Source organism: Dermacentor albipictus, chromosome 1, assembly GCF_038994185.2.
Source record: "Dermacentor albipictus isolate Rhodes 1998 colony chromosome 1, USDA_Dalb.pri_finalv2, whole genome shotgun sequence".
In the NCBI taxonomy this organism is placed as follows: Eukaryota; Metazoa; Arthropoda; class Arachnida; order Ixodida; family Ixodidae; genus Dermacentor; species Dermacentor albipictus.
In genome coordinates, this window is record NC_091821.1 from 120,889,573 (window position 1) to 120,916,601 (window position 27,029).

Genomic DNA, 27,029 nt, shown 5'->3' on the forward strand with positions numbered 1-27,029 from the left:
GAAATCAACGATTAGAAAAAACATTCGTATTGCTTCAGATCTGATGCACCGTGGCGCCGTCTCTGCACCTTGAGAAAGCTTTAAATCAACGCAACTCCCTGGTGACTCACCGGCCGGCCATGACGCACCAATTTATTATACCAGTGACTCACTGGTGGGTCACCACGCACTGGAATTGAGACAACAATAAGTGCTGCCGCAGTCAAGGGGCAAAAGAGAACTAATGGCTTGTTCTAACTATAATACCCTGTAACTGATCACTGGCATGTAAGCTGTCGCCTAGGTCTGCTTACATTGATGTACTTGTCGAGATGGAAGAAAAAGGAATGCCAATGTCATGAGAGAAACAGGCTAAAATGTGCTATGCAATAAATATTAAGAGGGACAGCTGGTTGCATCAAGAAGGAAACCAGCAGTGCAGGCTGTTGTAAGTATTAATAAAATATTAATGGCTTGGATTTTTAACTTTCTCTCAATTTACTTGTTGTTTCTTTTCTCTCTATCCTTCTTGTTTAAAGACCAGTTTCTTCTCGTAACATGTAACCTTGATCCTTGCTTTGTTGATTTTGTTACTTAGTTGGAACCGCAAACCTGCTCACTAGTGTGGCTACACTTAGACTTAAGGGTACCCTGAAATGGTTTGGACATGTTTGTATATATGTATACTGATGTGATGGGTAACATTCTTGTGCACATAGCTGCATACCATCCCCTACCTTCCTCACTTGAGCTTACTTCCATGCTGATAGAAGTGCCACATGTTCTCACCCACTTGTGCCCATCATACCTAGTTGGGGGACTGATGATACACAGGCAAGAAGTGTAATTGGCTTCTCTTGCAATGTCATCTACATAACTTTTACTACAGCAGTGCATAAATGTTATTCTTTATACTGTGGTAATATATTGTGTAACATCCTTTCTTTAAAAAACAAGAGAAGAAAGGTAAGAAACATGCTATTCATCAAAGCACAGATATATTTCTTGGGGAGATCAAGGGTTATCTGCTGAAGTGTGGGGAATCTATGTTTGTATGTTCTATGTTCATAAAACAGCTTGGAAACAGGAGAGGTTCTGAAAAATATTGTATCTGCATGTTGGCGGCGGCTGCTTGTCAGACAGTGAGGGTAGCTTTAGTTTTGGAAAGTACAATTTGTTTTTAAAAAACAATTCGCTATGCCCTGTTCTAGTGCGAGAGAGCCATGTGTGTGGCCCTCACATGCACCTGCCATTCCATGTCTTGCCAGTGTTACACTTAATTGCTTTCTTAGGGGCACTGGTAAGCCTCTGCTCGCCTCTACGTGGAGCATATGTGTGCAAGCATATGTGTGCAAGCATGTGTGTGCAAGCATATGTGTGCAAGCATACGTTGTGCATATGTGTGCATATGTGCACTGCACATGAGTTTTTCACTGTAGCCACGGTCACTATAACTCAACTTGTCGGAGAGATGAGCTTGAGGTGAAAGTGCTTGATACACTTATCCAACCAAATCAGAAGTAGACAAATTTCCATCATAAGAGGATGTATGGCCTAGTAGGTTATCTGAAGTCATGGCCATGCTGAATAGGCTCTGAGGAGTGGCTGCAGCTTGAGGTTTTAGTCACTTATAATTAATTTCATGAGCATGCTGTGGTGAAATTTTTGTGACAATCCATTGCTTAAGCAACATTCTCTAGATCTAAATCATTCTTTTAATTTTCTTTACAGGGTCTTTAAGCAAAGCCCTATTTTCAGCCTGTATGAAGCTAAACTTTTGTTGCTTTCTTGGGACAGGATTAGCTTATGAGCAGATTAGCAGGTGAGCAGCTGCCTCCAAGCTGCAGCATTTCTAGATGTGGACATAAATGCATCGCCAAGGCATCCCGTGTAGTAGGCAGGCAGGCTTTCGTTGGTTCAGAGAGTTGTTGGGTGGGACACAGCACAACACCCTCATCCCCCATACAGGTCAAAGAGCCAACCACTCAACCATTCAACAAGTCTCCAGTTGCTTCAAACATAGATACCCCCTTTTGTATTTTCTTTCTTTACTGCAGTTTATAACATGCTGTGAACAGGGGAGGGGGTAGAGGGGAACAGGGGCTTGGAGTCGGGCAAAAGACAACTTAGAAACGGTTTGGCTCCATGAAAAATGACTTGATGTTCATGGTACACACTTAGCAAAGCAGGTAGCTGGGTGAGTTGGTTGGAGTTTTTGGTGAAGCTGTGTAAACACACAGAAAGAAAGAAGGCACACAAACAAGCATTGACTGGCAACTCAAGTTTAAATTCATAAAAGAGAGATATACAATACAGGGGGCATGTTTCTATGAAGACATTAAGTAATGTTTAAAAGTAGCCATTTTGAAATAATAAGATGGTTTCTTCGGAGACATGCCATCAGCGGTGCGGACCATGGCATGATGGGTGATATGTGGTAATTAGTTACTAATTAAAAATAATCTATTAACTTTTAACCATTTAGTTTCAGCGGGCTCATAACAATTGAGAAATTGAAGCAGGCTATCCATACAAACCATATCAACTTTTGGATCCCGAAAATTGTGATTACCCGTGGAACTATGGCACACTGAATTTTGGCTGTCAAAGTGCGCAAAATCAAAACTTGGAGGTTGCATGAGCGCGAAGCCGCACCCTTCGAAACAACGTTCTGCTTACGTCGGCCAGCGGTGGGCAGCCAGTGCGCTGCGACAGCGAAGAGCATGGAGTTGCAGTATGCCGGCGGCTCGCTACTGGATGATGCAAGCAGAACGTCGCTTCGAGGGGCGCTTATTTGTGCTCGCTGCAACCTCCCAGTTTTGGTGTTGCATGCTGTGATAGCCAAAATTTGTAGTGCCATAATTCTGCAGGTGATCGAATTTTTCCAGATCCAAAAGTTCATACGGAGAGTTTGCTTCAATTTCTCAGTTGTGATGAGCGTGCTAAAACTAAATGTTTAAAAGTCAGTTAATTTGGTTAATTAGCAGCTAATTACCACATATCACCCATTACCCTGTGGTTGCCACAGCTGACAGCATATCTCCTTTATCTCAAAACGTCTATTTTCAAATATTGCTTTTAAAGTCTTCATATTAGAGCTCTGCATAGGCCCTGGCTGGCCCACGGACCGGGCGCGGGCTAGGTAAGCAATTGTTGACTCACTCCCAGGCCGGGCTCGGGCCTAGGAGCTTTGGGTCCCAGGCCTCAGTCGGGCCCGGATTAGACAGGGACATGCTATTTGCAACTGCACAGAACTGAAGACTATAAAAATTGCATCCCTCTGCATATTTTAGATCAGTGATGTCTTTAGGTTTATGGGAAAGTCTAGGCAGGCAGGCCACGACACATCAGCTGTATGCTGCACAGATTAGAGCAGATCAGTGGCAGCCTTCAGCCGCGAAGAAAATAGTACCAGTGATCAACCGCATCCACTGTACGCCCCGTCATTTAATGTGATCAGCATTAGCACTATCTGTCTGTCTGTCAGTCCGTCCGTCCGTCCGTCCGTCCGTCCGTCCGTCCGTCCGTCCGTCCGTCCGTCCGTCCGTCCGTCCGTCCGTCCGTCCGTCCGTCCGTCTGTCTGTCTGTCTGTCTGTCTGTCTGTCTGTCTGTCTGTCTGTCTGTCTGTCTGTCTGTCTGTCTGTGTCTGTCTCTCTCTCTCTCTCTCTGCCCGTCTGTCCATCCATCCATCCAAACTGACTAACTAGCTAGCTAGGTAGCTAACTAACTAATTAACTAAGTAACTAAAACTCCATGTGGCCCAATTGGGGTCTAGTAACTTGAGTCACTACATATGTCCTTAAGGTTATGGTAGTGTCAGTGTCGTCATACAGTCATGATCATTCCGTTCTAGTCATGCCATTCTTGTAATGCTGTCATAGCGTCATTATCATTTCAGAAACGTCATCAAATTGTCATCATACCCTCATCATCATACTACCTTTGCAGTTCCATCAACATCATTCCCTCGTAATCATGCTGTCATTTTTGCGAAACGCAGAAAACGCTTGTTTCCCATGCATTGGCGCACATTAAAGATCCCCTGTTAGTCAAATCTTCAATCCCCCACTACGGCATGCCTCATGTTCAAATCATGATCTTGGCATGTAAAATCCCACAATTCAATTCAAAATATGATTGTATATGAGTAAAAAGAAGTTTATAGTGGTCGTATGTTATGGTATTCCTGAAAACCAATAGACCAGCCTATTTAAATTTACATTCGCGTTATTGGCTCGAGTTTTATCACTGTACATCCTAATGATTATATGAGATTTAAAAGTGAGATGAAATGGCTGGCGGTATGTATGGGAATGATCATCTATGCCTTTGCTATGGTATATTGCCACACAAATATTTAGAAAATGTAGTATGGCCATTCATATCACACTTCAAAGCATGGTGATCACACTTCACACTTCAAAGTATGGTGATCGGAAGATTTACTTTTCTGTATCTTCCTTTCTAAATCTAAGCAGGCATTGTGCCACCCCTGGTAGCTGTTGCCAGCCTGATCCTTCCCTTTTTTCCTAACTGTCCATTGTATATGTGTGTATTCATACCAAATATTCTAGTAATAATCCGTGCATGTTTGACTAGCAATGAAATTTAATGTTTATTTCTGTCACAGCTAAAGTAGCCAGAGAGAGGGGATGCAGGGCAAGAAGCTGCTTTGATGCAGCTTGAAGACCTCTCAGTGCCCATTGATCACATGAGAGTGTCTTCACAATAACTAAGAACTCTACCTAGCTTTGTATAAGCTCAAGGGCTAATGGGTCGAACAGGACCGGGCCAGGCTGGGCCAAGTCAGGCTGGGATAGAACCTTTTGAGTCCGGGCCAGGTACAGGCCAGGTTTCAAATAGCCAGGCTGGTCTTGGGCGGGCCAACGCATGGTACTTTCGGGCTCGGGCTGGGCACAGGCCTGAAAAACCAGCCTGTGCAGTGCTCTGCCCTGTATAGCCCATAAGAACAATCTTCATTCATGTGCAGTGCACATCACATGTCTGAAGGAATAGGGCTCAATTAGCACAGGGACTGAACATTTCTGTCCGTGCATTTTTATGTACCAAAGAACGAGGGGCAAGAGATGTCATCTCCTTCATCACAGCACTGGCACTCAGTTTGTGATCAAAAACTAAATTTTTGGGGGGTGATGGCAATTGAAGCATGTCTAGTGTGCTCTTTACCTCTCTTACTGAAGTAATATAGAAACTCAGCCTTCTGTGGCACAATATGAATGCATCCAGTGTGCATCCAGTGTGCATCATTGGTTCAAAATGTTACAAGAGAATCTGCTGTGTTTATTAGGCATACTGCAATATGGCGAAATTCTTAGTACTACTCAAAATTAAAGCTAAGACTGGCCGTAATAACATAGGATGTAATTTGTTATTGTGTGCATGAGAAAAAAATTCCATGCCGTGATTACTGGGTTAATAGCCATTGATCAGAGCAAAAAACAATAAAACTAGCTTCTGCATTATTACTCCTTTAAAAATAGCAAAGTTACGATGGGCATTAATATAGTAATTTTCTCAACATTAGAATTTGTTTCTTGTCAGTATATATATAAAAAATGAAATAGAGTATCTACTAAAGTGGGTAAGAGTAACTGTGCACAGTTGTCTGTGTCACTAAAAAGTAGCGGTGGTTAGATGGATAGCAGAAAGGAGAGGGCTTGTGTGAAAAAGTCTAGAATGGCACAATAAATAGTATGGAGCATACTTACTGCTCACTTGGTGCCTTTGAATAGAAAAACTTCTTTACTGCAGGCCAACAGAGACCTGTGCCGGGAGCAAGAGCCAGTTAATTCTGCACAAATGGAGGAAGATGACGTGGCGAAGAGAAAAATATCTCTACCGGTAAACAACACTTGGTGCTCTCAAAGAAGGGGTGCATTGTAAGCAAAAAAAGGCAGCGAACAGATGCTTCTGTGCTTTCTCAAAGCTTCTTGTTTAGGATGGTATTTCTTTGATATAGCTTATTTTAAAAAGGTACTGTGGCTGTTTGGAATACCCCCCCCCCCTTTTTTTTTTGGTGGGACTGTTATTTTCTTGCAGAATTTTGTTTTACAGCATTATTTTTACATTACTAAATGGTGATCACAAGGTGGCCTTTATTTTTGTAGCACAATGACACCATTTTCATTTTCTGTGTCCAGGCTGGTGTAAGGATAAACGAGAGCAGGACGCCAAGGCAGTGTGATGAAAATCAAGGGACAGCTGGCCATGGTTTGGCACCTCACTATGAGCAGTGTGGCAGGAGACTTTCGCTACAACACTGGAGAGGTAATGTCTATGGTGCCTGCTGTAATGTATTGCCTCAGTAATTTAGCATCATAGTTGCACAACCATACCTTTGTGTGCTTTTAGTGTTTATTATCAGCAGCCTCATTCAGCTGATTTCATTGTGCTATGGAAGAGAGTTACATATTATGCCAAATAATTCTGCTAATATGGTTATAAACGCATATTTGCTTGTTTGAGATCCTACCACTGTTTCCTTTTTTTCAAATAAATTTGGCAGGTGTTGTTTCTTTTTCAGCCATTGTAAGCAGCTGTATGGGACAGAGTAGGAATTTCAGCAAGACATAAGAAATGAAAGAACAATAACATATGATGCAATTCTTATTTATTTATTTATTTATTTATTTATTTATTCACAATGCCGTACAGGCACATCGGCATTGAGTAAAGGGAGTAACAGTTTCTACAGAACAAAAAAAAAGTTAGCATCACATGGCATCCACCCGTTCGTAGCAATTGCCACAAAGGAATCCCATAGGGGTTCCTCATAAGTAAAGCATCGCAGTTTATGAAAAATTCGTTCTGGTCCGGGGCTCAAACCCAAGACCACCGCGGGTTTGAGCCCCGGACCCCGGATAGTACAGAACAGAAAAAAGTTAGCATCACATGGCATCCACCCGTTCGTAGCAATTGCCACAAAGGAATCCCATAGGGGTTCCTCCTAAGTAAAGCATCGCAGGTTATAAAAAATTCGTTCTGGTCCGGGGCTCAAACCCGAGACCACTGCCTTTCTGGTACAGCCGCTCTACCATCTGAGCTAACCAGGTGGCTAGAAAATGGCAGGGCGAAGTCGAATTTGTTAACTACTCGAAGCAAGGTTTGACATAATAATCCTTTGTAGAAAAGAACTATATTATGTCAAACTCTTGCTTTTGCTTACGTGATCGCCTCTGTTTTGAGTTTCAAACGTATTGCTTGCCCAGAAAATGGCACGATCATCCAGCATATGAAGCAGAAAGAGAACTTGTAAAGGTAATCAATTTGCTGAGCAAATGTATTCATGGATGAATACAGAAGACCAATGAGTCGCTCAACCAACTCATCTGGTGTCACTGCCCTAAGAAAACCTTGTCAGTGCTTACACATTGAAAACTGCAACTAACTGTCCTGTAGCCTACTGAAATAACGGTAATTCTGCACGAAAAGCTGTTCTGGAGGCCCTTGGAATTGTTCCAGGTCTGTTTTGTAATATTGCCCTTGACAGGATGGACAAAGAGCGTGTTGGCAGGGCAGAATTCTATGACTGTTGAGAGCAAGGAAGGACGACGGATAAAAAAGAACACTAAGAAGGGTTTTGGAGACGCCTGCAAGAAAGTCAGCAGTGAAATACATTCTCCTGGGGCATTTTGCGCATCCACAAGCAATATACGAACATAGAACTTCATTTTTCTCAAATTGCATTCTTTATGAATTTGTCAAATTCAATGTACCTTTTCTCATTAAGTATTCATCCCATTCCAGTGTAACTTTCTACACATGTACTACAACCAGTCATAAATATTCTGAACTAAAAAAATCTCTGATGATATGAATGATAACACTGGAAAAATTTACACTGCAAGAAACCCTCCTTGTGGCTTTGTGCAAGGAGACATATTTTTTTTCGGTGCGAACTCCGAAGTGGATATGATACCTCTTTAGTTCAGATGTAACCTATGGGTATTTAGAATAACACTGGGTAATATCATCAGATTCCTCTGCATGATTGCAGAGAAAAGGTACATCAAATAATTAAACACACCTGAAATTCTACGAGTGGTCTACAGAAAAGGCAAACCATCTAGACACAAACAAAGTCTCTCATGTTGTACCCAAGAGCATCTTTTGTAAGCGCATGAAATTTGATGCGAATATCTACAGCCGTTTCTAAAATATTACGTTAAAACTAAAATGCACTATTTACCCTACCATACCTCCTTAACGTGCACCTAAATCTGAATACACGGGTGTTTTCGCATTTTGCCCCCGTCGAAATGCGGCCGCCATGGCCGGGATTCGATCCCGCGACCTCGTGCTCAGCAGCCTAACACCATAGCCACTGAGCAACCACGGTGAGTCCACCTTGCCTACCACGTGACGGTATCGCTGTCAGTTTTTTTTTGCCTTTGGGTGCCTTGCTTTACTGCTAAAGATGCGTAGTGTTTTCTTTTTTGAGTGTACAGGTTGGCTGAGTGCAGTCACGTGATGGTTGTAATTTGTTTGTGAGTGGTCGTATATGCGCATTAACTTTCTAAAAAATATTTGAAATAATGCGCGCGGGTACTCTGTAATTATTTTCGACGTGCAGGCATAGTGTCCAGCCCACAATCATGCACAATGGGCCTACTTGACTTGACTGCTACAAAATTTGCTCCAAATAGTCATTTTTGTTTCTACAAAGCCTGCTCCAAAAACGCTCGTGGCCATTTCCATCACTGGGTGTCACACCTTCTCTTTATCCACAACTTGTACTGCTGTTGCTCTTCCTTTATCTTTGCACACTCTTGTGGAATGATGGGAAGAGAGAAGAGAGAAAGCAAGGACAGGAAAGGTAGGGATTGTCAATTACTCCCAGGAGATGATCTGCTGGTAGTTATGGGCTGGTTACATAGGTGGCAAAATGAGGTGTGCAACCACTGTAAGACAGGTTGCAATACTGAACAGCAGCTTCCAGAATACATTGCCAGCTGCTAGGAAAGTTTGGGTATAAAGCTATGTACATCTTGAGGTCACGGATTAACTGCTCCACCAGAACGCCATGGTATGGTACAGTGTAATTAACCATGGTGTTATCCCCCTTTTTGCCTGCCTAAGTTCTTAGCCTTTTTACTTCTGAATGCTGGACTGTTGCTGGAGACAGTCACTTTCATATGCTTAAGCTCATCACATTGTATGACTGAAATGACAGTGTAAGAGTCTTCGGTTTCAAGTTTTACACCTGCTATTTGTGTACATTGATAATAGCAATGGAGAGATGTGTGCATTTTGAACACACTCTCCCTCTTAGGCTCAGCAGCACTATTACCTACAATTGCTTGAATATAGAGAAACGACAAAGAATGAAAGTGTCCAATTCAAGATATCAAATAGAATTTGCGGAACTGTCAAAACTGATCAACAAGGAGAAAATATGGGATATTTGTAAGTGTAATGCAAGAAAGACTGAGGAAGCAGTAAAAAATGGACGCAGCATGAAGTCAGTGAGGAGGAAACTTGGCATAGGACAAAACAAGATGTATGCACTGAAAGATAAGCCGGGTAATATCATCAGCAAACTTGAAGATACAGTAAAAACAGCGGAACAATTCTATACTGACCTGTACAGTACCCAGAGCAGCCACGATACCTCCATTCGGAGTAGTAATGAGCAGGTTACAGAGGCTTCTTCTATAACTAGCAATGAAATTAGAAGGGCCTTGCAAGACATGAAATGGGGAAAAGCGGCAGGAGAAGATGGACTACAAGTCGATTTAATCAACAATGGAGGAGACATAATGCTTGAAAAACTAGCAGCCCTTTATACAAACTGTCTATCGACTTCAAGGGTCCCAGAGAACTGGAAGAATGCCAACATTATACTAATCCACAAAAAGGGAGACATTAAAGAATTGAAAAATTATAGGCCCATTAGCTTACTTCCAATATTATATAAAATATTCGCCAAGGTAATCTCCAGTAGAATAACGGCAACACTGGACTTCAGTCAACCAAGGTAACAGGCTGGCTTCAGAAAGGGATAAGGTGATAAAGTGGTTGGTTTTTTTGGCGTTTAAGAACTTGGCTGTTTAGGCTAAAGTTGTGCATTTGGTTCAGTTGCATGATTCACATATGGCTGCCTGAATAAGATGCTTCCATGCTGGCGACTGCACGATGTGGTTTCTGTAATGATTAGTGTAATGATCTTGGACAATCAAGAATGCTTTCAGCAGTATTGACTTGTTTAGCTTGTGTAGTTTACACTCTGTGCTCTTACTAAGCAGCAGAATAAGCACAACTGATTTTTGTGGTAACTACAGGTTGGCGATATACTAATGAAGTCTCTCTTATTCAAAGTAGTAAAAAAGAGTACTGCCCAAGTGGTTATTTGTGATTGCCTTATTGCACTTTTGGACTGGGTTTCCAGTGAAAGAGGACAGCGAGCTTTTCCTCCAGTCACTCCACTTGTTACTGTAGTATATTCCATAATCCAAATGTTGTACCATTTCCTTGCGGTGCCATAAAGAAAGAAAAGTATGTTTAAGCTCTTACCTTTATCAGTCATCAATTCATTTTGTGAGCAAGCATACCCATGAAACTTTATCCAGGAAGTTGGAAGGGCTCATTTCCCTTAAAAATTTGTCTTCATGATGTCACCTTATGGGTGGTTCATCACTTGCACCATGGCAGCTCTAAACTGTTTCTTTTTTTTTTTAATTGCGTGTTCTGGGTCTGAAGAAGCCAAAGAATTCCTATGATTACATCTAGCTGACAATCCTTTGCAGCTCTTATATAATCTTGTCAAAAGAATTCAGAGTTCTCTTCCACGTTGATAAATCTTCACAGTGACTTGCTTAGCGAGTCCTGCCACAGTTGCGCCTGACTTGGAAGTGTCCCAGGTGAGGAACTCTGTTGAGCCAACTCTGAGTTCCAAGCTGATCGGCTCTTTGCCGTAGGTCTAGTACCTCTGGACAAATCTGTGTCCATCTTGGTGTCAGCCGGTTGTAGTATGAACGCACATCAGCTTCAAGTTGTCATAGCTGCATCAGAAATGTAAAGAAATACAGGTGGAGTGGTCTCTTTACTCTGACATTGTATTAATCTTTCTCTTCCATGCCCCTACCCCTAGGCATGGTCATTGCCTTCCTTATCTTTATGGAGGCTATGCTTCTCTTGACCTAGGCACTTCACAAAAGTAATTATTGCCTCACACTTCCTATTCATCTTCAGGACTCCTTTCTCAGACAGGCACTACAAGTTTTGCAAGAATATGTTGTCTATGTGAACACATACACATATTGACTCAATCAATGGCTCTTTGCTTTGGTTTTATTTATTTGCCTTTCTTATTTGGTGGCCATCAACAGTGTTCAATGAGACTTTTGTAGGTTTGTGAAACTGGTGAAGACTAAGGAGACAATGTGAGACCAGGAAGGTGCTACTTGGCAAGGTTCTGTAATGTCAGAGAGGCTCTATAACAGCACTGAGGTGTTACAAGATTGGCAAAACTGCCGTCATCAATCTTTTTTATGCCCACTTAAAGGGCCCCTGAAACGGTTTGGACAAATTTTGTAGGCTTGTAGGGTACAGCTAAAGTTACGCATTTGCACCACAATTTTTGTGAAACGCCTCATATTAAGAGAGCTATGGACGATTACAATAACCCTCCTCCATAGTCATGCATTTTCTCCTCAACTCGTTCGCCGGGTGATCGGGGCTAAGCTCGGCCTTCACTGGCTCTGCGTCATGATGGCACGTCTTGTCGTCGACTTCTGGTTCTCTAGGAGCGAGTGCACGAAGCCTCTCCAAACTCTCCACCAGCTGCTTAGCAGTCGACCCCCAAGCGAGAGCTATGGAAGCAGTGTGCATTGCGAGCATTCTGTCGTAGCGCCAAACGTGTCTGTTATCCCGGTAACCACAGGCGAGCTGGTCGTTTCGACAGATGGCTGGAGGCATAAACTCAAGCTGATGAAGGAACTTTAGCGTAGACATATGTAAGCGGCCTGATCGATCTGCACGGTCCAGCCACCTGTTGGCGCAGAGCTTAACCAGCCAAACAAAGCGCTAATATTGCTCTAACCAAGTGTAAAACATTTTAAACATTTACAAAAACAATGTGTTAACGATTACACTCTTGCAAGAAATTTACACCAGCAGCAAAGAAGAATATATTTTGTTACTGGTACTGTGTGTGGTTGAGCTCTGTGCCACCAGGCGGCTGCACCATGCAGACCATTCACATTTGCGCTTCTCATCCCGTGAAATTACATGGTGAAATGGCCAGGCCCTGTCCCCGTGGGCTTGTGTTTACCCTAATACCGGGCTTGCGAAACACTATTGCGTTAGTAATCATCTGGTGTAAAGTGACGGTCGCAAATGCGCAAATCCTGGTGCCGATCGGATAACGGCAGTCCGACGTGCTGCAGCCAGTCTGCTTGTCTGCTGCCTTGCAGAGCGACACGATGTCGCAGCTTGACATATTGCCAGTCGCTACGTTTGCAGTCCACAGCGAAACAAAGTCAAATCATAGTACTCGTGAAAAGACTGAGACCGACTCCGACTGCGGAGCTCTCATTAAAATGGAGCACGTTGTAACGCAAGCAGACGACACTTGCTGTGTGCCAGAAGTGCTTAAGTGTAGTGAGAAATTGTTCTTGTGCATTCTCTTTCTGTTACTTTCTTTTTATAGAAACAAATTAACTAACATTATTAACTATTACGAACATTTGTTCACCATAAAGGTGGAAAAATTATCGATGACGCGCCCTGAGCAGTCAATTGGATAGCTCACCCTAGTGACGTCAATTGGGTGATTTACGTCATATAGTTAGGGGCGGCTGGAAATTCCACCGAGCAGTGTGCCGCAACCGGCAGCGATGTACATTTTTAAAACCTTATAATAAATTGCACGCTTTACGCGGAGCACTCAGATGCGTCAATTAATGATCAGGAGGACCTACTCTAACAACTCAGTACGTTTGTGCAATATAATCAAAATCTTTTCAGGGTCCCTTTAATTATGAAGACCTCTTCCAGTGATCTACAATTATTCCTTTGTTGCATAAGCTGACACTATCCTATGCCTGCAAATGTTCTGTTCTCATCACACCCCACAAACCTCTGCCATCCTCAACTGTACCCGCTGCGGTTGCTTAGTGGCTGTGGTGTTGGACTTCTAAGCACAAGGTTGCAGGATCGAATCCTGGCCACGGCAACCGCATTTTGATGGGGGCAAAATGCGAAAACACCCCTGTACATAAATTGAGGTGCGCGTTAAAGAACCCCAGGTGGTCCACATCTCTGGAGTCTCCCACTGCGGCGTGCCTCATAATCAGATCGTGGTTTTGGCACATAAAACCCCACAATTTAATTTTGAATCCTCAGCTGCATTTTCCTTGCCTTGTCACCCATTCTGTTACTCTAATTGGCTATCTGCTCTACACATTACATGACCTGTTCAACAACACTTAACTTCTGCCTTTGATCTCAACTAGATTATAAAATAAACCTTCCCTGTTATAAGACAATACTTGCCAAGTATTATTCCCTTACAGGCATTAAGGAGCCTGCAATTATACTGGAAAGACTGCCTGCCCTTTCCTGTAACCTCTTAATATCTTTACAACCTTTTGGCTTATTGTGATGCACCTATAAACATGAATTTATTAAGATGTCCTCATGAAGCAATGCGTCCAGTGGGACCAAGAATGCTGAAATTTTATGACCAATATTCCATTGATGCCATCCATGTTATGGTGGAGAACAATACCACTGCGCTGATACTATGACCTCCAAGATCAGGTTATGTGGCAGACTTGGGTATTGTTTCATGTCAACACAGCAGCAGAGCTTCAAACACAATGGGAATGAAGAAAAGGACAGGAAGGCTGTGAAATGCATAGTAGAAGCAGCTTGTGATTGCCAATAACTCCTCTGTTAAAAGGCACATTTGACACCTTTTTGTCACATAAAGTATTTGACCTGGTGCCTTTTAATACCAGACACATTCCACACCTCTGTTAAAAGGGGCTGCTGAACCTTGAATAGAAGGATTTTACCGTCTCAAGTGTGCCATGACTATGGACTATAATTATTTTAAAATGGAAATTTTTGGTGATGTCACCATCATAATCTAGTGGTGGGCTAAATGTACCAAGCAGGCTTGATGAAAGAAATCCTGCTGGAAGCACACATTTCCTGCTGATATGATTTTCATTCTGTATTGTCGTCAACTTCACTGACAGGATAGGTTGCAGAAGTGTTGAAGCGACCGTGAATGCCATTGGGTACAGTGAGACATTGCTGTGGATTTTGCGTCATGCAAAAATGAAAGTTATGATCATGATATAGCAAGTGGTGGTTGTAACAGTAACATTGATAAGCAAAACCGGGTAATGGAAGCATGAACGTGATTTGTGCAGGAGAAAAAAAGGTGGCCTTTATTAACAGTATATTTATGTCAACCAGCTGAGCTGCAGCTCTAGTTACTGATGCAAAGTTCTTAGCTAATAATGTGATGCTAACATCCAATTAAATAGTGCTGATTTTTTTCTATTGTTACCTACTTAAGCGACTCTCCCTTAACTATTTCTGCCTTTAGTTACTTTCTTAACTTCTATGCAGGAAATGACGAAAGTTATACAAAATTTTACAGAAACTTCCCAGAAATGGCACATGCAGGCAGCCATGTTTCCAATTCAAACATTTAAGCAGCCCATAATAAAGAGAAAAACTACACACAATGCCACTAACATTAACAAGCACCACCATCTAGTGTTCAACTGCAACTAAAGCAAGCTCAATTGAATTGAATTCAGAGGTTTTACATGCTAAAAACACAATTTCATTACGAGGTAGTAAAGAACTCCGGATTAATTTTGACCACCAGGAGATCTTTAACGTATCCCCAATGCATGGCTCATGAATGTTTTTGCATTCCCTCCCCCCCTCAAAATGCGGCTGCCACAGCTGGGATTTGATTTGAATTTGAGCAGCGCAATACCATAGCCACTAAGCCACCACGGCAGGTCACTAAAGCAGGCTGACGAATATAATCATCATATGTTCACACTGCGCAGTAGTATGTTTCTTCATGACAACTCTGCTCGTCATTGGCTATATTAATGCAAATTCCCTAGACTATAGTGGTCAGCAATAAAGAAGGGGTTAGCAACAGAGAAGTTGTAGCATACAGTGGAGTAGTAAATGAACACAAAAAAAGCTCATTCAAAGCATGAAAAGAAAGTAAGCACAACTCAAGTGACAGAAAATGTTTGTAAAAGAAGTGCTTACATATCATGATCTGAAAACTGACCATGCTTTAAATTTATTTTCTTTATTGCAGCTAAGCCCTGGCCGATAGCCTCTTTTGCGCTTGTCAACCATCATCCTACAATTGAGGACAACTGTTCATCACATCCTGTCACTGCCATGTGCACTACTCTGGAAGAAAACACTGCCGAGATGCAAAGAACAGACTCACAAAATAGGATGCCTCTTGTATCAACATCTTCATCTGAATGTGTTTCTGCAGTACCTGGGCCTATTCAGTGTTGTGCTGAACACCGTAAGGACAGTGGTACTGTGATACCACCACTGCGATGTAGAGAAGCAAGTGGGGGAAGGAATCACTACAGGAGGGCACCACTGCGGAGGTTAGATTTTAAGATTAACTTATAAAACTTTGAAACAGGTGCTTTTTTTTGCCAACATTTGAAATGCTACTTCGGGCTATGTCTATTGCTAGCAGCTTCTGGTGACCGCTATGCCACTCGGGTATTGCTACAGCTCCCAATGACGGTAGGGTAACTGACTTAGGCCTATTGTTCCTGAATAATAGTCCCAGCAAAGAACCGCTTGTTTAATGTGTGTGCAAGACGAAGTTTCATTTTGGCCCTTGTCTGAGTGCCCAGTATGGACGAAAAATGTTTTCCCATTTTTGCTTTCTCCATTTCTTAAGCTGTGATCAACAGTTTGAAAGCATATATTTTTTTTCACCTAGGAGAGCCAAGAAGGGACTGCAGCATTCTTTTTTCATCATTATTGTTACCTTTTGCAGTGCTTCTATTTGTGGAGGCAGCACATTGAAAAATGCATGTTAATGGTCTTCAGAAAAAATTATTTGAGAGCAGTGTAAATTTAGCATAAATTTTAAAAGTTTTATGCACATCGAGTTTTCTTTCTTACAGATATGACATGTTGCAATACTATGGTTGATCTTCACATCATAGCAGCGAGATTTTTCTCGTAGTCTAGCATATGCACCTAAACTGTTCATGCTACAATCTAAAACTTAACTACACCAGACATTTGTGCTAAGTGTGATACATAACTTCGTCACTTGCCAGCCAGTACTGACTTGGGGAACCATACAACCTAGAACCATTTACATCATAGGGAGCCATGGCTACCTTTGCATCTCCTTTTTTATTGACACTGAGCTCGAAATGCCTGTTAACTTGCAAGTTACATTGTTACAAGTACAACTTCAAAGCAGTGTACCTTTCTCAAAACCATACCACATGCAGATAGACATCTATCTGTCACCTTGTGTGCCAGGAACTACTCGATATCTGCCCCACACATGCATTTCCTGTTGCAGACGTCACTGGTGCAGAAGTCATCATAGCATGGACATGCTGTACCCGACAGGGCCAGCAGTAGATGTGCACTGCACACAATGTAAAAAAGAGTCATGTTGTTAGCATTGCTATGCAGTAATTGCTGCTAGGTACCTTGAGACCTTGAGGAACACAAATTCTGGAAAGCTGCCATTCGCCGATAACAGGTGTATGATATCGCATTCAGAGTTATCATTCAGGATGACAATATAATATCCCATTGGTAATAGGCAACTGTGGCTCTGTTAAGCCCTGTTCACTCTGGTAAAGCTGTTTCCGGTTGCGTGATGAAATGTTCATTGCTGCCTGCCAAATCTTGCAATGTGTGCTGTGTCATTTGCAAGATAATTTCTCACAGATTTGTTCCAAATTCATGGTTAGTGCGAGAGCGTTTGGTCTACATGTGTATCCAAAAAATTTTGCCCATTCTATGCATTGTGGGAATCGGAAAGATTATCTTACACGAGCCAGCAAGCCAAAAATCCTGCGTTCTGTTTGGCTTATGACAAGTGATGCTTCTCCTGCGATGAAAATTGGTCTCGGGCCAATTGACGCAATGAGGGCTTTTTCCAGTCAGCAACAAGATTGACGACTGGAAAATCTACGTCGTGGGACCAGAAAAACCCTACCAGTGTGAACATGCCCTTCATGCATTCTGGTAGATAATGCATGGATCATCCTCTCTGCTTTCCTGATGTTGCTCCCAGCAGCTTCCACTTACAAGATGTGAAATGTATGCTTTCTAAGCATCGTTTTATGACCAGCAATTATCCGATTAGGTTAATTGTTGGCACGTCCACGTGCTAGCAGAGCAAAGTTTTATGCAAGAATTCTATGCAACTTAATGAAGCCATTTGGTAAATATCTGATTATTAGTGGAAATCGTATTTGAAAGTGTGTTTAAAATTTCCTGGTTATAAAGGCTTATAAGAGCCCATTTTGAGCTTGCTCTCATGAATATGTTGTAATCATTTTTAAAATTGACCACTCCTCATTTCAGTGCTATAAAGGCACTATAATAAATGAAACTAAAGCTGACAGGATAATACCAAACACGCCGAGAACCAAGTCTACTTCTTTTTCTGCCTAGCTTCTTGGTATCAGAGAAGCCTTCTCACTGCTTTTCCTTTTAAAGTGAAGCTTTCTTTGCCTCTTCCTTCGACTTTCCCACTGCTGCTGCTGCTCCTGTCGCGAACACCGCGTCGTTGGGGGGGGGGGGTTCAGAATGTGTTTATAGATGACAGGCGCGAGTCAGAGAGGAAAGGCGATGGGAGAAACTCGTTTTCACCCCACCACGTTGAATGTGCACAATGCCCTCTGGAGCTCCATGGCCGTCGCCACATTAGCTGCTTGACAGCTGTAGTTATCTGTGACTCCCTTCAGAAGCATGGCAGAAACTGCAGCGCTTTTCTTTCTAATAATGTGCGAGGCCAGAGGGGACGCAGATATAACTGCAGAGAGTAGGGAGGAGAAGAGGCAGTTCCCATTTAAGGAAGGGGGGAAGGTGACATGAGATGGCAAGGAAACCCTATTACTATATGATGGCAGTTACGGGGAAACTGGATAAGCTTAACTTCAAGGTACGATACAGTACTTTGCTGCTATTTCTGAAAAATAAACGCCATGCAAATATGTCAAGTGGGCAGCTTACATAGGGCGTCCAGAGCCGGATTAATTAAAGCACACCGCAGGGTCCAGGAGACACTACACAAGCGGTCGACCGTCAAATCAACACTTCTGTGCCCGCCGCGGTAGATTTACGGCTATGGTATAGCTAGAGGTCATGGATTTGATCCCGACCGCGGCAGCCGCATTTCGACGAGAGCGAAATAGAAAATGCACGTGTGCTTAGATTTTGTGACATGTTAAAGAACTTCACGGTGTCAAAATTAATTCGGAGTCCACCACTCCTCCCCCCCCCCCCCTCTTTTTAAAAATTTAATTGCAAAGGTTGTAAGGTGGCTGAGTACTTAGGATATTATGATAGGCAATAATGTAAACGATTGCATATATCATGTGCTGTAGATGTATTATTGTTTAATAATTGCAGAGCAAGGTTATAAATACTAATTGTGAAGATGTTATGTAAAAAGTCAAAAGTGTAATTGTTTTATACTGTATAGGTGAATGCAATTCCATTTTCTAAAACAGACTAGAAAAGTCTGCTAGACACCCTTCCAGGTAAACTCTCTTAGCTGAATCCTCTGATAAACTTAATTGTTGGGGCATCCATGCTAAGCTTCTTATAGATGCAATGAACTCCTGGTAAGATGGACAAATGTCTAACATCTTCTCATGTTCTAGTAACGGGAGCCTGCTTTATGCCTTTTGGAGTACTCGTGTTGTTCGAAATGCATGGTCTAATTCTGTCCTGCTAAACCATTCATAGACAAGATTACTTGCTTCTAAAGGCATGCTTATGGATATTCCCAACTTTATTTATTGTGGTAAGAATTTTGTAGTTGTCAGGTTTAGAGCACATCACCAGGTGAGAAGTAGCTGAGATACTACAGCCTCTATCTGTGTAATCTGCTGAAGACATTAGAGTTCCTACTCTATGACAGAATCTAGATATTTTTGTGATATATCTACAACTGAAAGTGGTTATGAAGTATCATAATAGACTTGTAGAAGAATATGGTGGCTCAGCTCATAGCAATCATAGGTGCAAGTGTTCATGACTAGGTGCTGTGAACACTTGAATTCTGTGCAACTGGTTTGTGAGAACCAGGGGTGTCTGATTGATGCATCGTTTGTGCCATTTAAGGCTTCTTTGACTGCGTGTGCTGTGCTGTCCACACAGGGCCAGTCACCATGGTAGCACATCTGACTGCGAGTCAGACTCAGATGCTGTGGATCGCAGTGGAGCTGGGCGTGATTGTGGAGGATTCTCGGCAGCAATGTGGGAGCGCATTCGTTTCTTGCGCATGGCAAGCTCTGAATCCACAAAAGACAGCAGCAGAAGCCAGGAGCGAGCAGGGTCAGTAGAGAGCAAGAGGTGGGCTGGTTTGGAGTTTTGTGACCAATTTCGTTACCAGCCATGCTCAGATGAATCCCTGGCTGAAGTGGAACTGTGATTTTTGATGGACTTTCCATATACTTTGCTTTCCTGGGGCAATCATTTTTTTCACTTTTGAATAAGAATTGTTTGCAGCTCCAAAATGCATGAGTAACCTCAGATGCGATTGTGTGTTCATTGAGGTGTGTGTGTAGTTGTCGCAGTTAGAGCTATGATGCCAGGGACAGAAAAGGCAGAAGCAGCAACACAATTACTAATACTATTTTTCTGGCTGTATGATATAAAAGCAAGCCATGCAAATGAATCGAACTAAGTATGGCACAAAAGAGAGGAGGCACTCAAGCTAGTCTCTCACTTGGGTCATGTTGATAAAATATGAGGTACATGTTGGTTTTGATACTAGAGTTATTTTTATTTATTGAAAGGAAAGCCTTTGGAATATGTTAAGTTAATGTTTTCTGGAAATTGGGAGTACTGCCTCACTTTTTCACTGCAATGAAATTCCTCTGATGAATATTAAATGCTTCTATAAATTACGCACAAGGAGAGAGAGAGACCTGGAGTGTCATAAATATTCAGTAAGGGGATGAGAAGCAGTGGGCATTCACCAGCCACACCACCGTTCAGCCAGAATGTCTGGAGAGGCAACCTATCTAGATGAGGCTGTTTTCCCCATTTTTCCTCCACCTTTTGGGGGCTAGTGAGTAAGGGGCTTTCTCCTTCTTGTCATTTCTTGCAGGCTGTATTTATTTTGTCTCATTTGTGTGTTATAGTCTTGTGGTAATCCTTCATCATGGGAAAATTTTTGGAAAGACAAATGAACGCCACTATAAGTGGTACTGCAAAAATATGGAGGGGGGTCTTAAAACAGATATTCTGTTAAAAACCTTCCCGCTTAGTTTAAGTACTTGAAACAGATAATAAAATGAATGGGTGGTTGGCCAATGTGACAGCAGTTCTTGCATTTCTGTACAGGTAAAAATATTTAAAGAAGTACCATATAGCGGACATCTCTGCCAGGTTCCGGTACCACTTCTTATCAGTGGCTCCTCATATGGCACTGTCAAACCAACATTGCAATGACGTTTTCCATGAATACAGAGTTTTGTGGAAATTTATACTTTGGTCTTGGTACTTTGTTTTGCTTCAAAGAAGACAGAAAGTTTCATCAAGTAGTTTTACACACTTAAGCAACGTCATGCCACAGCAAACTTTTTAGGACCATCCAAGATTACTCAGAGAGACTGATACAAATGCTATTTACAAGTGTAATGGGTGTCCTACGTACGTGCCACAGGTATTGAAGATTATTTTTTCCAAGACCTGAGTGCAATGGACACAATATGCACTTGGGAATGAACATAAAACATGTAGGAAGAGCAGCTTCCACATGTTTTCTGTGCTCACACTTCATGCTAAGTGCACTCCGAATATTACAGCCTAAAATCCATGAGCTTGGTACCTTGGCAGACTTCCAATGAAGTGATAATGCAAATAAAGTGTCATTGTTATAATGAAGGTTTCTTCTATTTCTAATCTGCAAAGAAAGGGCTGTTTTCTATAATACCTGTCATCGGCTTTTCCAAGTACTTTGTGCCACACATTTGTTTACTTAGGTACTTATTTTTACCATTGTGTCCACAGTGTTCTACTTTGCTTATCAACCAAGCGTGAGCCGTAAAACTTCAAATGAAAGTGAAGACAGTTCATTAATTTCAAATGTTAATAACTTCATAGTACCCTGCTACCTCGCATAACAATGCAATCATTCAATAATACGTTGTCACTAGCAGTGTTAGAGAAGCAGAAATAAGCATCTAAATTTCAGTATTGTTATTAACTATGCTGAGTATGATTTACACTTCCTAAAGGTTTCTCGATAGAAGAAAGTAGTGAAACCATTATTTTAGTTTATGTCAAGCAGTTTTCTTAAGTATTACATGCCTGTTTTGACTAGAATGTTATTTATTTCTGTGTCATAATCTTAAGCAAATGCATTTCGCCGTTACAGTACTAACAGCATATTTAGAAAAACTTGAGAAACATTCTGAATAATCTTCATTGAGGACGTGATGTTTTGGGGGCCAACAGCAACAAAACAAATAACATACTTGGTTAAGTGCTCTTTACCAACTGTTTCACACCTTACATTGTGTATTTGAACTTGACTACATCCACAGATGAGTCATAAACACCTTTCGCAAAATAAATGAAAATATCTTGGTGAGCTTCAGTCACCCTCTGTATGTTTCAGGAAAAATTCCGGAGGAACCAATCTTGTGTTGATATCTTTGTAAGCGATAGCTTGTACATTACAACAAGAGACGTGCTGCAGATTTCAGTGACGAATGCGTCCTTCAGCCGCTATGGTGGACCTTACAGAGAAAGCTGAACTGTTATTTATCACTGAAATGCGTTAAATCACAAGACACAATGTGCTTGACCTCGTCGAAACGTGCCACGGCAGTGCCACAATATGATGAAAGACATACAGCAAATTTTGGTGATGAACGTGTCCCGTAACTTCTATCTTCATTGTTAGCTAGAAGATGCTTGCGCTCACCTTTTATAGGTAAAATTGTTGCTATGTGGCGTGCCTAACACCCCCAGCATCTCAAAGCGCTGGCTTGCACAAGGGAAATTCATAGAGATGTTTTATGCTGCCTTCTAATGCGATTATCATACTTTGCTTACTTCAGGTACTTTAAGTTTATCTATCTAGACTCTTACACCAACCCAGTTATCCAAGTTGTCTTCTAGCTTAGGCCATAGGTATGCTATTGTCATGGTTCACTGAGAATGGGAACTTTAATTGCGAGAGGTCATCCTGTCGCACCCTATTGGTACATCCGAGAATAGCGTACGCAGTCCTCTTTTATTGAGCCTGCATGCCCTCTCGAGCAGATTGTCATCACCATCGTGGCTCGATCCGGACATGGGCGTGGCATTGGCCTCCCTCCAGAGTGAGCATCGTCCCCATGTGCAGTGGATAGTAGTCAGAGCACAAATGCAGGCTGTACATGTCACTCGGAGAAAAAGGGCTTCATGCGCACCACATGGACAGTTTCAGGTACATGTTGGTGGTGTTTCGAGAGAGGTGGTGTCAGCAACGACTGCGTAGGTAACGTAGCTGAGGCGGCGCAGAACTTTATACAGGCCGAAGTACTACCGTAGAAGTTTCTCAGAGAGGCCACACTGTCTAATAGGCGTCCATACCCAAACTATGTCGCCTGGTTGATAAACTACAGATCTGTGGTTGAGGTTATACCAATGAATGTCACGGTTTTGCTGGCTGGTTTTTCAAACATGCACGAGCTGCCGGGCTTCCTCGGCGCCAGAGTGCGCCGAGGAAGCCATGCGCAAGAAACTCGAGAATGCGTGCAGGCTCAATAGAAGAGGACTGCGTACCCTATTCTCGGATGTACCAATAGAGTGCGACAGGATGACCTCTCGCAATTAAAGTTCCCATTCTCAGTGAACCATGACAATAGCATACCTATGGCCTAAGCTAGTAGACAACTTGGATAAGTGGGTTGGTGTAAGAGTCTAGATAGATAAACTCAAAGTACCTGAAGTAAGCAAAGTATGATAATCGCATTAGAAGGCAGCATAAAACACCTCTATGAATTTCCCTTGTGCAAGCCAGCGCTTTGAGTGGCGTCAGTCTCTGCATCGCTACAATCACAAGGCAGCATAGCGTCAAGCATCGTTGTTATTTCTTGACTGTGGAGAAGACTGAACAGCGCCATTCTTGTAGTTTCCTGGCATGCCGTATTATATGCAAAGGTGACATATGGCAGAATTTTGTCCCAATTCTTTGCTCCATGTCGATGTACATAGAGAGCATGTCAGCAAGGGTCTTGTTCAGTCGTTCGGTAGGCCCATTCGTTTGAGGATGGTATGTTGTTTTCCTCCTATGGGCTGTGCCATTGTGTGTGAGCACACTTCTTAAAAGCTCCGCTGTGAAAGCGGTTCCTCTGTCTGTTATGATGACAGCTGGAGACCATGTCTTGGGACGATGTTCTCAATAAAAAATTGTGTTGCCTCAGCTGCCATGCCACTCGGAAGTGCATTGGTTTCTGTGTACCTGGTGAAGTAGTCTGTCGTGACTATGACCAATTTATTTCCGTTGGCAGATGTCAGAAATGGGCCAAGAAGGTCCATCCCAATTTGGGCAAACGGCGACTCTGCCATTGCAACAGGGTGTAAGAGCCCGACGGGTTTAGTGGGTGCGTCACTGACAGTCAAGGCAAGTTCTGACGTAATGCTTCACCTCTTCTGCAAGCTTTGGCCAGTAGTATTTGCTTCTAATTTGTGCCAATGTTCGTGTGCAGCCGAGATAGTGGGAGGTGGCGTCGTTATGGCATGCCTGCAGGATTTCTTTGCAGAGAGTATATGGGACGACTAACAGGTAGTTCAGCCCTGTCGAAGAATAGTTCTTTCTATAGAGGATGCCGTTGTGCAAACAGAATGATGATGGCCCCTTTAAAAACATATCGGCACACTTGTAGGTCGGCCTTCCAAAAAATCAATGAGTGAATGGAGCGCTTGATCATCTTGTTGTTGATGTAACAAGGTGGCAGTATCAACATCTGCTAAAAGGCTTGCGTATTCATAATCATCAGTGCCTGGTGATTCAATTGGTGATATTGAGAGGCAGTCAGTATCAAAGTGCTGCTTCCCTGATTTATGGACTACTGTCATGTCATACTCTTGAAGTCCTAGGCTTCAGCATGACAAACGTCCAGAGGGGTCTTTCATGTTTGTAAACCATCAAAGCGATTGATGGTCGCTCACTACTTGAAAGGAGTAGCCGTGTAAGTGCAGGCGACACTTAATGACTGCCCATACTACAGCCAGGCATTCCTCTCTGTGGTGGAATAGTTGGGCTCTGCACATGACAGGGTTCTGCTTGCGTAAGCAATGACTCGATCAGTGCCATCTTGCCACTGAATGAGCATGGCGCCTAGGCCCACATTGCTGGCATCTGTGTGGATTGATGTAGGTGCATCCTTATCAAAGTGAGCGAGCACAGGCGGGGCTTGTAGGCACTGCCGTGACTCTTTGTATGCCGCTTCCTGCTCCTCTCCCCATATAAATGCGACGTCTTGTGAGACTGGTGAGCAGAGAGGCAATGTGCCCAAAACCCTTGATAAAATGCCAGTAATAGGTGCAGAGGCCCAGGAAACATCGCATGGCCTTCTTGTCCTTGGGTCTTGCAAACTTTGCGATGGCAGCAGTTTTATCAGAATCCAGTCTGACACCATCATGACTGACCACATGACCCAAGAGCTGAAGTTCTTCAAAGCCAAAGTGGCATTTCTCTGCTTTAAAAGTGAGTCTAGTGAACCATATGGCTTGAAGAACGGAGAGGAGCCATTTGAGATGTTCTGCGAATTACATCGCCCAAGTATACTAAGCAAGTTTTTCATTTGAGGCCAGACAGGACGGTGTCTATTAGTCGCTGAAACGTGGCCGGGCCTGAGCATAACCCAAAGGGCAGAACCTTGAATTCGTACAGCCCGTATGCCATCACGAAAGCAGTCTTCTGTCGATCACAGTCATCAACTTCAATTTGCCAGTACCCACTTTTTAGATCCATCTATCCTGTTGAGAGAATCATCTATGCGGGGCAGTGGATGAGCGTCTTTCTTTGTAACACGGTTTAACTTGAAATGATCAATACAAAACTGCAAGCTACCATTGTTCGTTTTTACGAGCGCCACTGGCGCTTCCCAAGGGTTTTTTGACGGCTTGATGACATCATCCTCTAGAATTTTCTGGACCTGCTGCTGTATTGCCTCGCTTTCTTTCTGAGTCACATGGTAGGGATTTTGTCAAATGGGTCTTGCGGTCTCCTCCGTGATTATGCGGTGCTTAGTCAGCAGTGTTTGGCCAACTCAAGACGTGGAAAAGAAACAATCCTTAAATTGGTCAAGCAGTTCGAGAAGCTTTTGCCCATCTTTCGGCGTTAGACTTGTACCAACGTCGACGATGGGTACATGTCGTGCCATATCAGCCATTGCGTCCTCTTGAGCTGCAAAGCAGTGTTGAGCATTGTTGATTTCATCAAGATATGCTACTGCGGTGCCTTTGCTGATATACCAGCATTCGTTGGTGAAATTTGCCAGCAGCACATCGGCACATCCTTCTGTTAAGCTGACAATGCCATGAACCATGGCAATACCTTGACGCAACAGAAGTGCCGTTATTTGTTTGGCTACTCCGTCTTCGGTGTATTGTGTGTTGCAAATAACCAGAGCAAGACTGCATGATAGGGGCAGTATAAAGACATCGGCGGCAGTGGCATGTAAAGATCTATGTTGTGGTTGTGCAGCACGGGTCATCGTGTCTTTCCTAGTGGAAAAAGTGACCATGCCGTCACATATGTTAACCACAGCACCATATTCCTGCAAGAAGTCCAGGCCTAGTATGAGCTGTTTGCAACACCGTGATAAAATGACGAACGCAGTGACAAAAGCTATATTACCTATTGCGTGTCTTGCCGTACATTTTGTTGTAGGTGTCATCAGCTGACCTCTGGCATTTTGAATGGAAGGGTCCGTCCATTGCGTTTTAACCTTCTTAAGTTTGTCTGCCAAGGGCTCGCTCATTATAGAAAAGTAAGTACCAGTGTCCACTAAGGCCAGTACTTCATGCCCATCAACAATTACAGGGAGGTTGGCACTCAAAATTTTATCAGTCTTTGGCTCTCATAGGTTGTCAATCTGCTGCATTCTTGGCAATACTGGGGGCTTTTCAGCAATTCGATTATGTGCAACCTTGCCCCCAGAGGTCGCTGCTTTCAATTACCCCGCCATGGGCTGGGAGACCTCCTCCCCACGTCAGCAAAACTTCAGCGGTATGGCTATGAAAAATGGGTTGGAGAGAGTGACCGTGACCGAATGGTAGAGGATCTCACTTGCCCTTCTGTAAAGCTGCCATCAAATGGGCCACAGCTTTCATCAAGCTGACGGCGTGTAGTGACAGGTAAATTTCCCTGGTAGCCAGCTTGATGATGAGGGCAGAAGCGGAAAATGTGCCCTGGTTCTCCACAATTGTAGCACAATGGTCGGAAATCGGCGGTGCACCATATATCGGTCCTGTTAACCTGTGGGGTTGCCAAAAAGGCTCTCGTTGGGCCCAGAATGTGACAGGGGTGCATTGGCGGTACTGTTTCATTGGTATTGCCAACAGTGGACGACTGATAGTGTCAGCATAGCTGTAAACGCTTGGCTCAAAACATGGTTTAGGGCCTGGTTTGGGAGGTGCAAAGGCTTGTTGGAGTTCCTGGTGCACAACTTCAGCAACAGAAGTGACTGTGAACTCTTTCAGCATCGATGCTTGCTTTGCAATTGCAATCTCCTCGCACACAATCTCCCTTATCAATTGGGCGAGGGAATTGTCGTCGGTGGCCGCCAGTACTGTGG

The 27,029-nt window shown here is 43.0% G+C and overlaps 1 protein-coding gene across 8 annotated transcripts in view; it reads left to right on the forward strand.

The window, feature by feature from the left end:
- LOC135904829 (uncharacterized) overlaps nt 1-27,029 on the forward strand; it is an 809,532-nt gene that overhangs the window by 124,359 nt on the left and 658,144 nt on the right. For 5 of the 8 annotated variants that reach the window (XM_065435817.2, XM_065435820.2, XM_070525263.1 and 2 more), the window contains 4 exons: nt 5,752-5,841; nt 6,141-6,267; nt 15,305-15,614; nt 19,384-19,578. In XM_065435817.2, coding sequence (XP_065291889.1) covers nt 5,752-5,841; nt 6,141-6,267; nt 15,305-15,614; nt 19,384-19,578 — 722 coding nt within the window. The remainder of the gene's footprint in view (nt 1-5,751; nt 5,842-6,140; nt 6,268-15,304; nt 15,615-19,383; nt 19,579-27,029) is intronic. The other 3 variants (XM_065435819.2, XM_065435815.2, XM_065435818.2) reach the window with 2 other exon arrangements.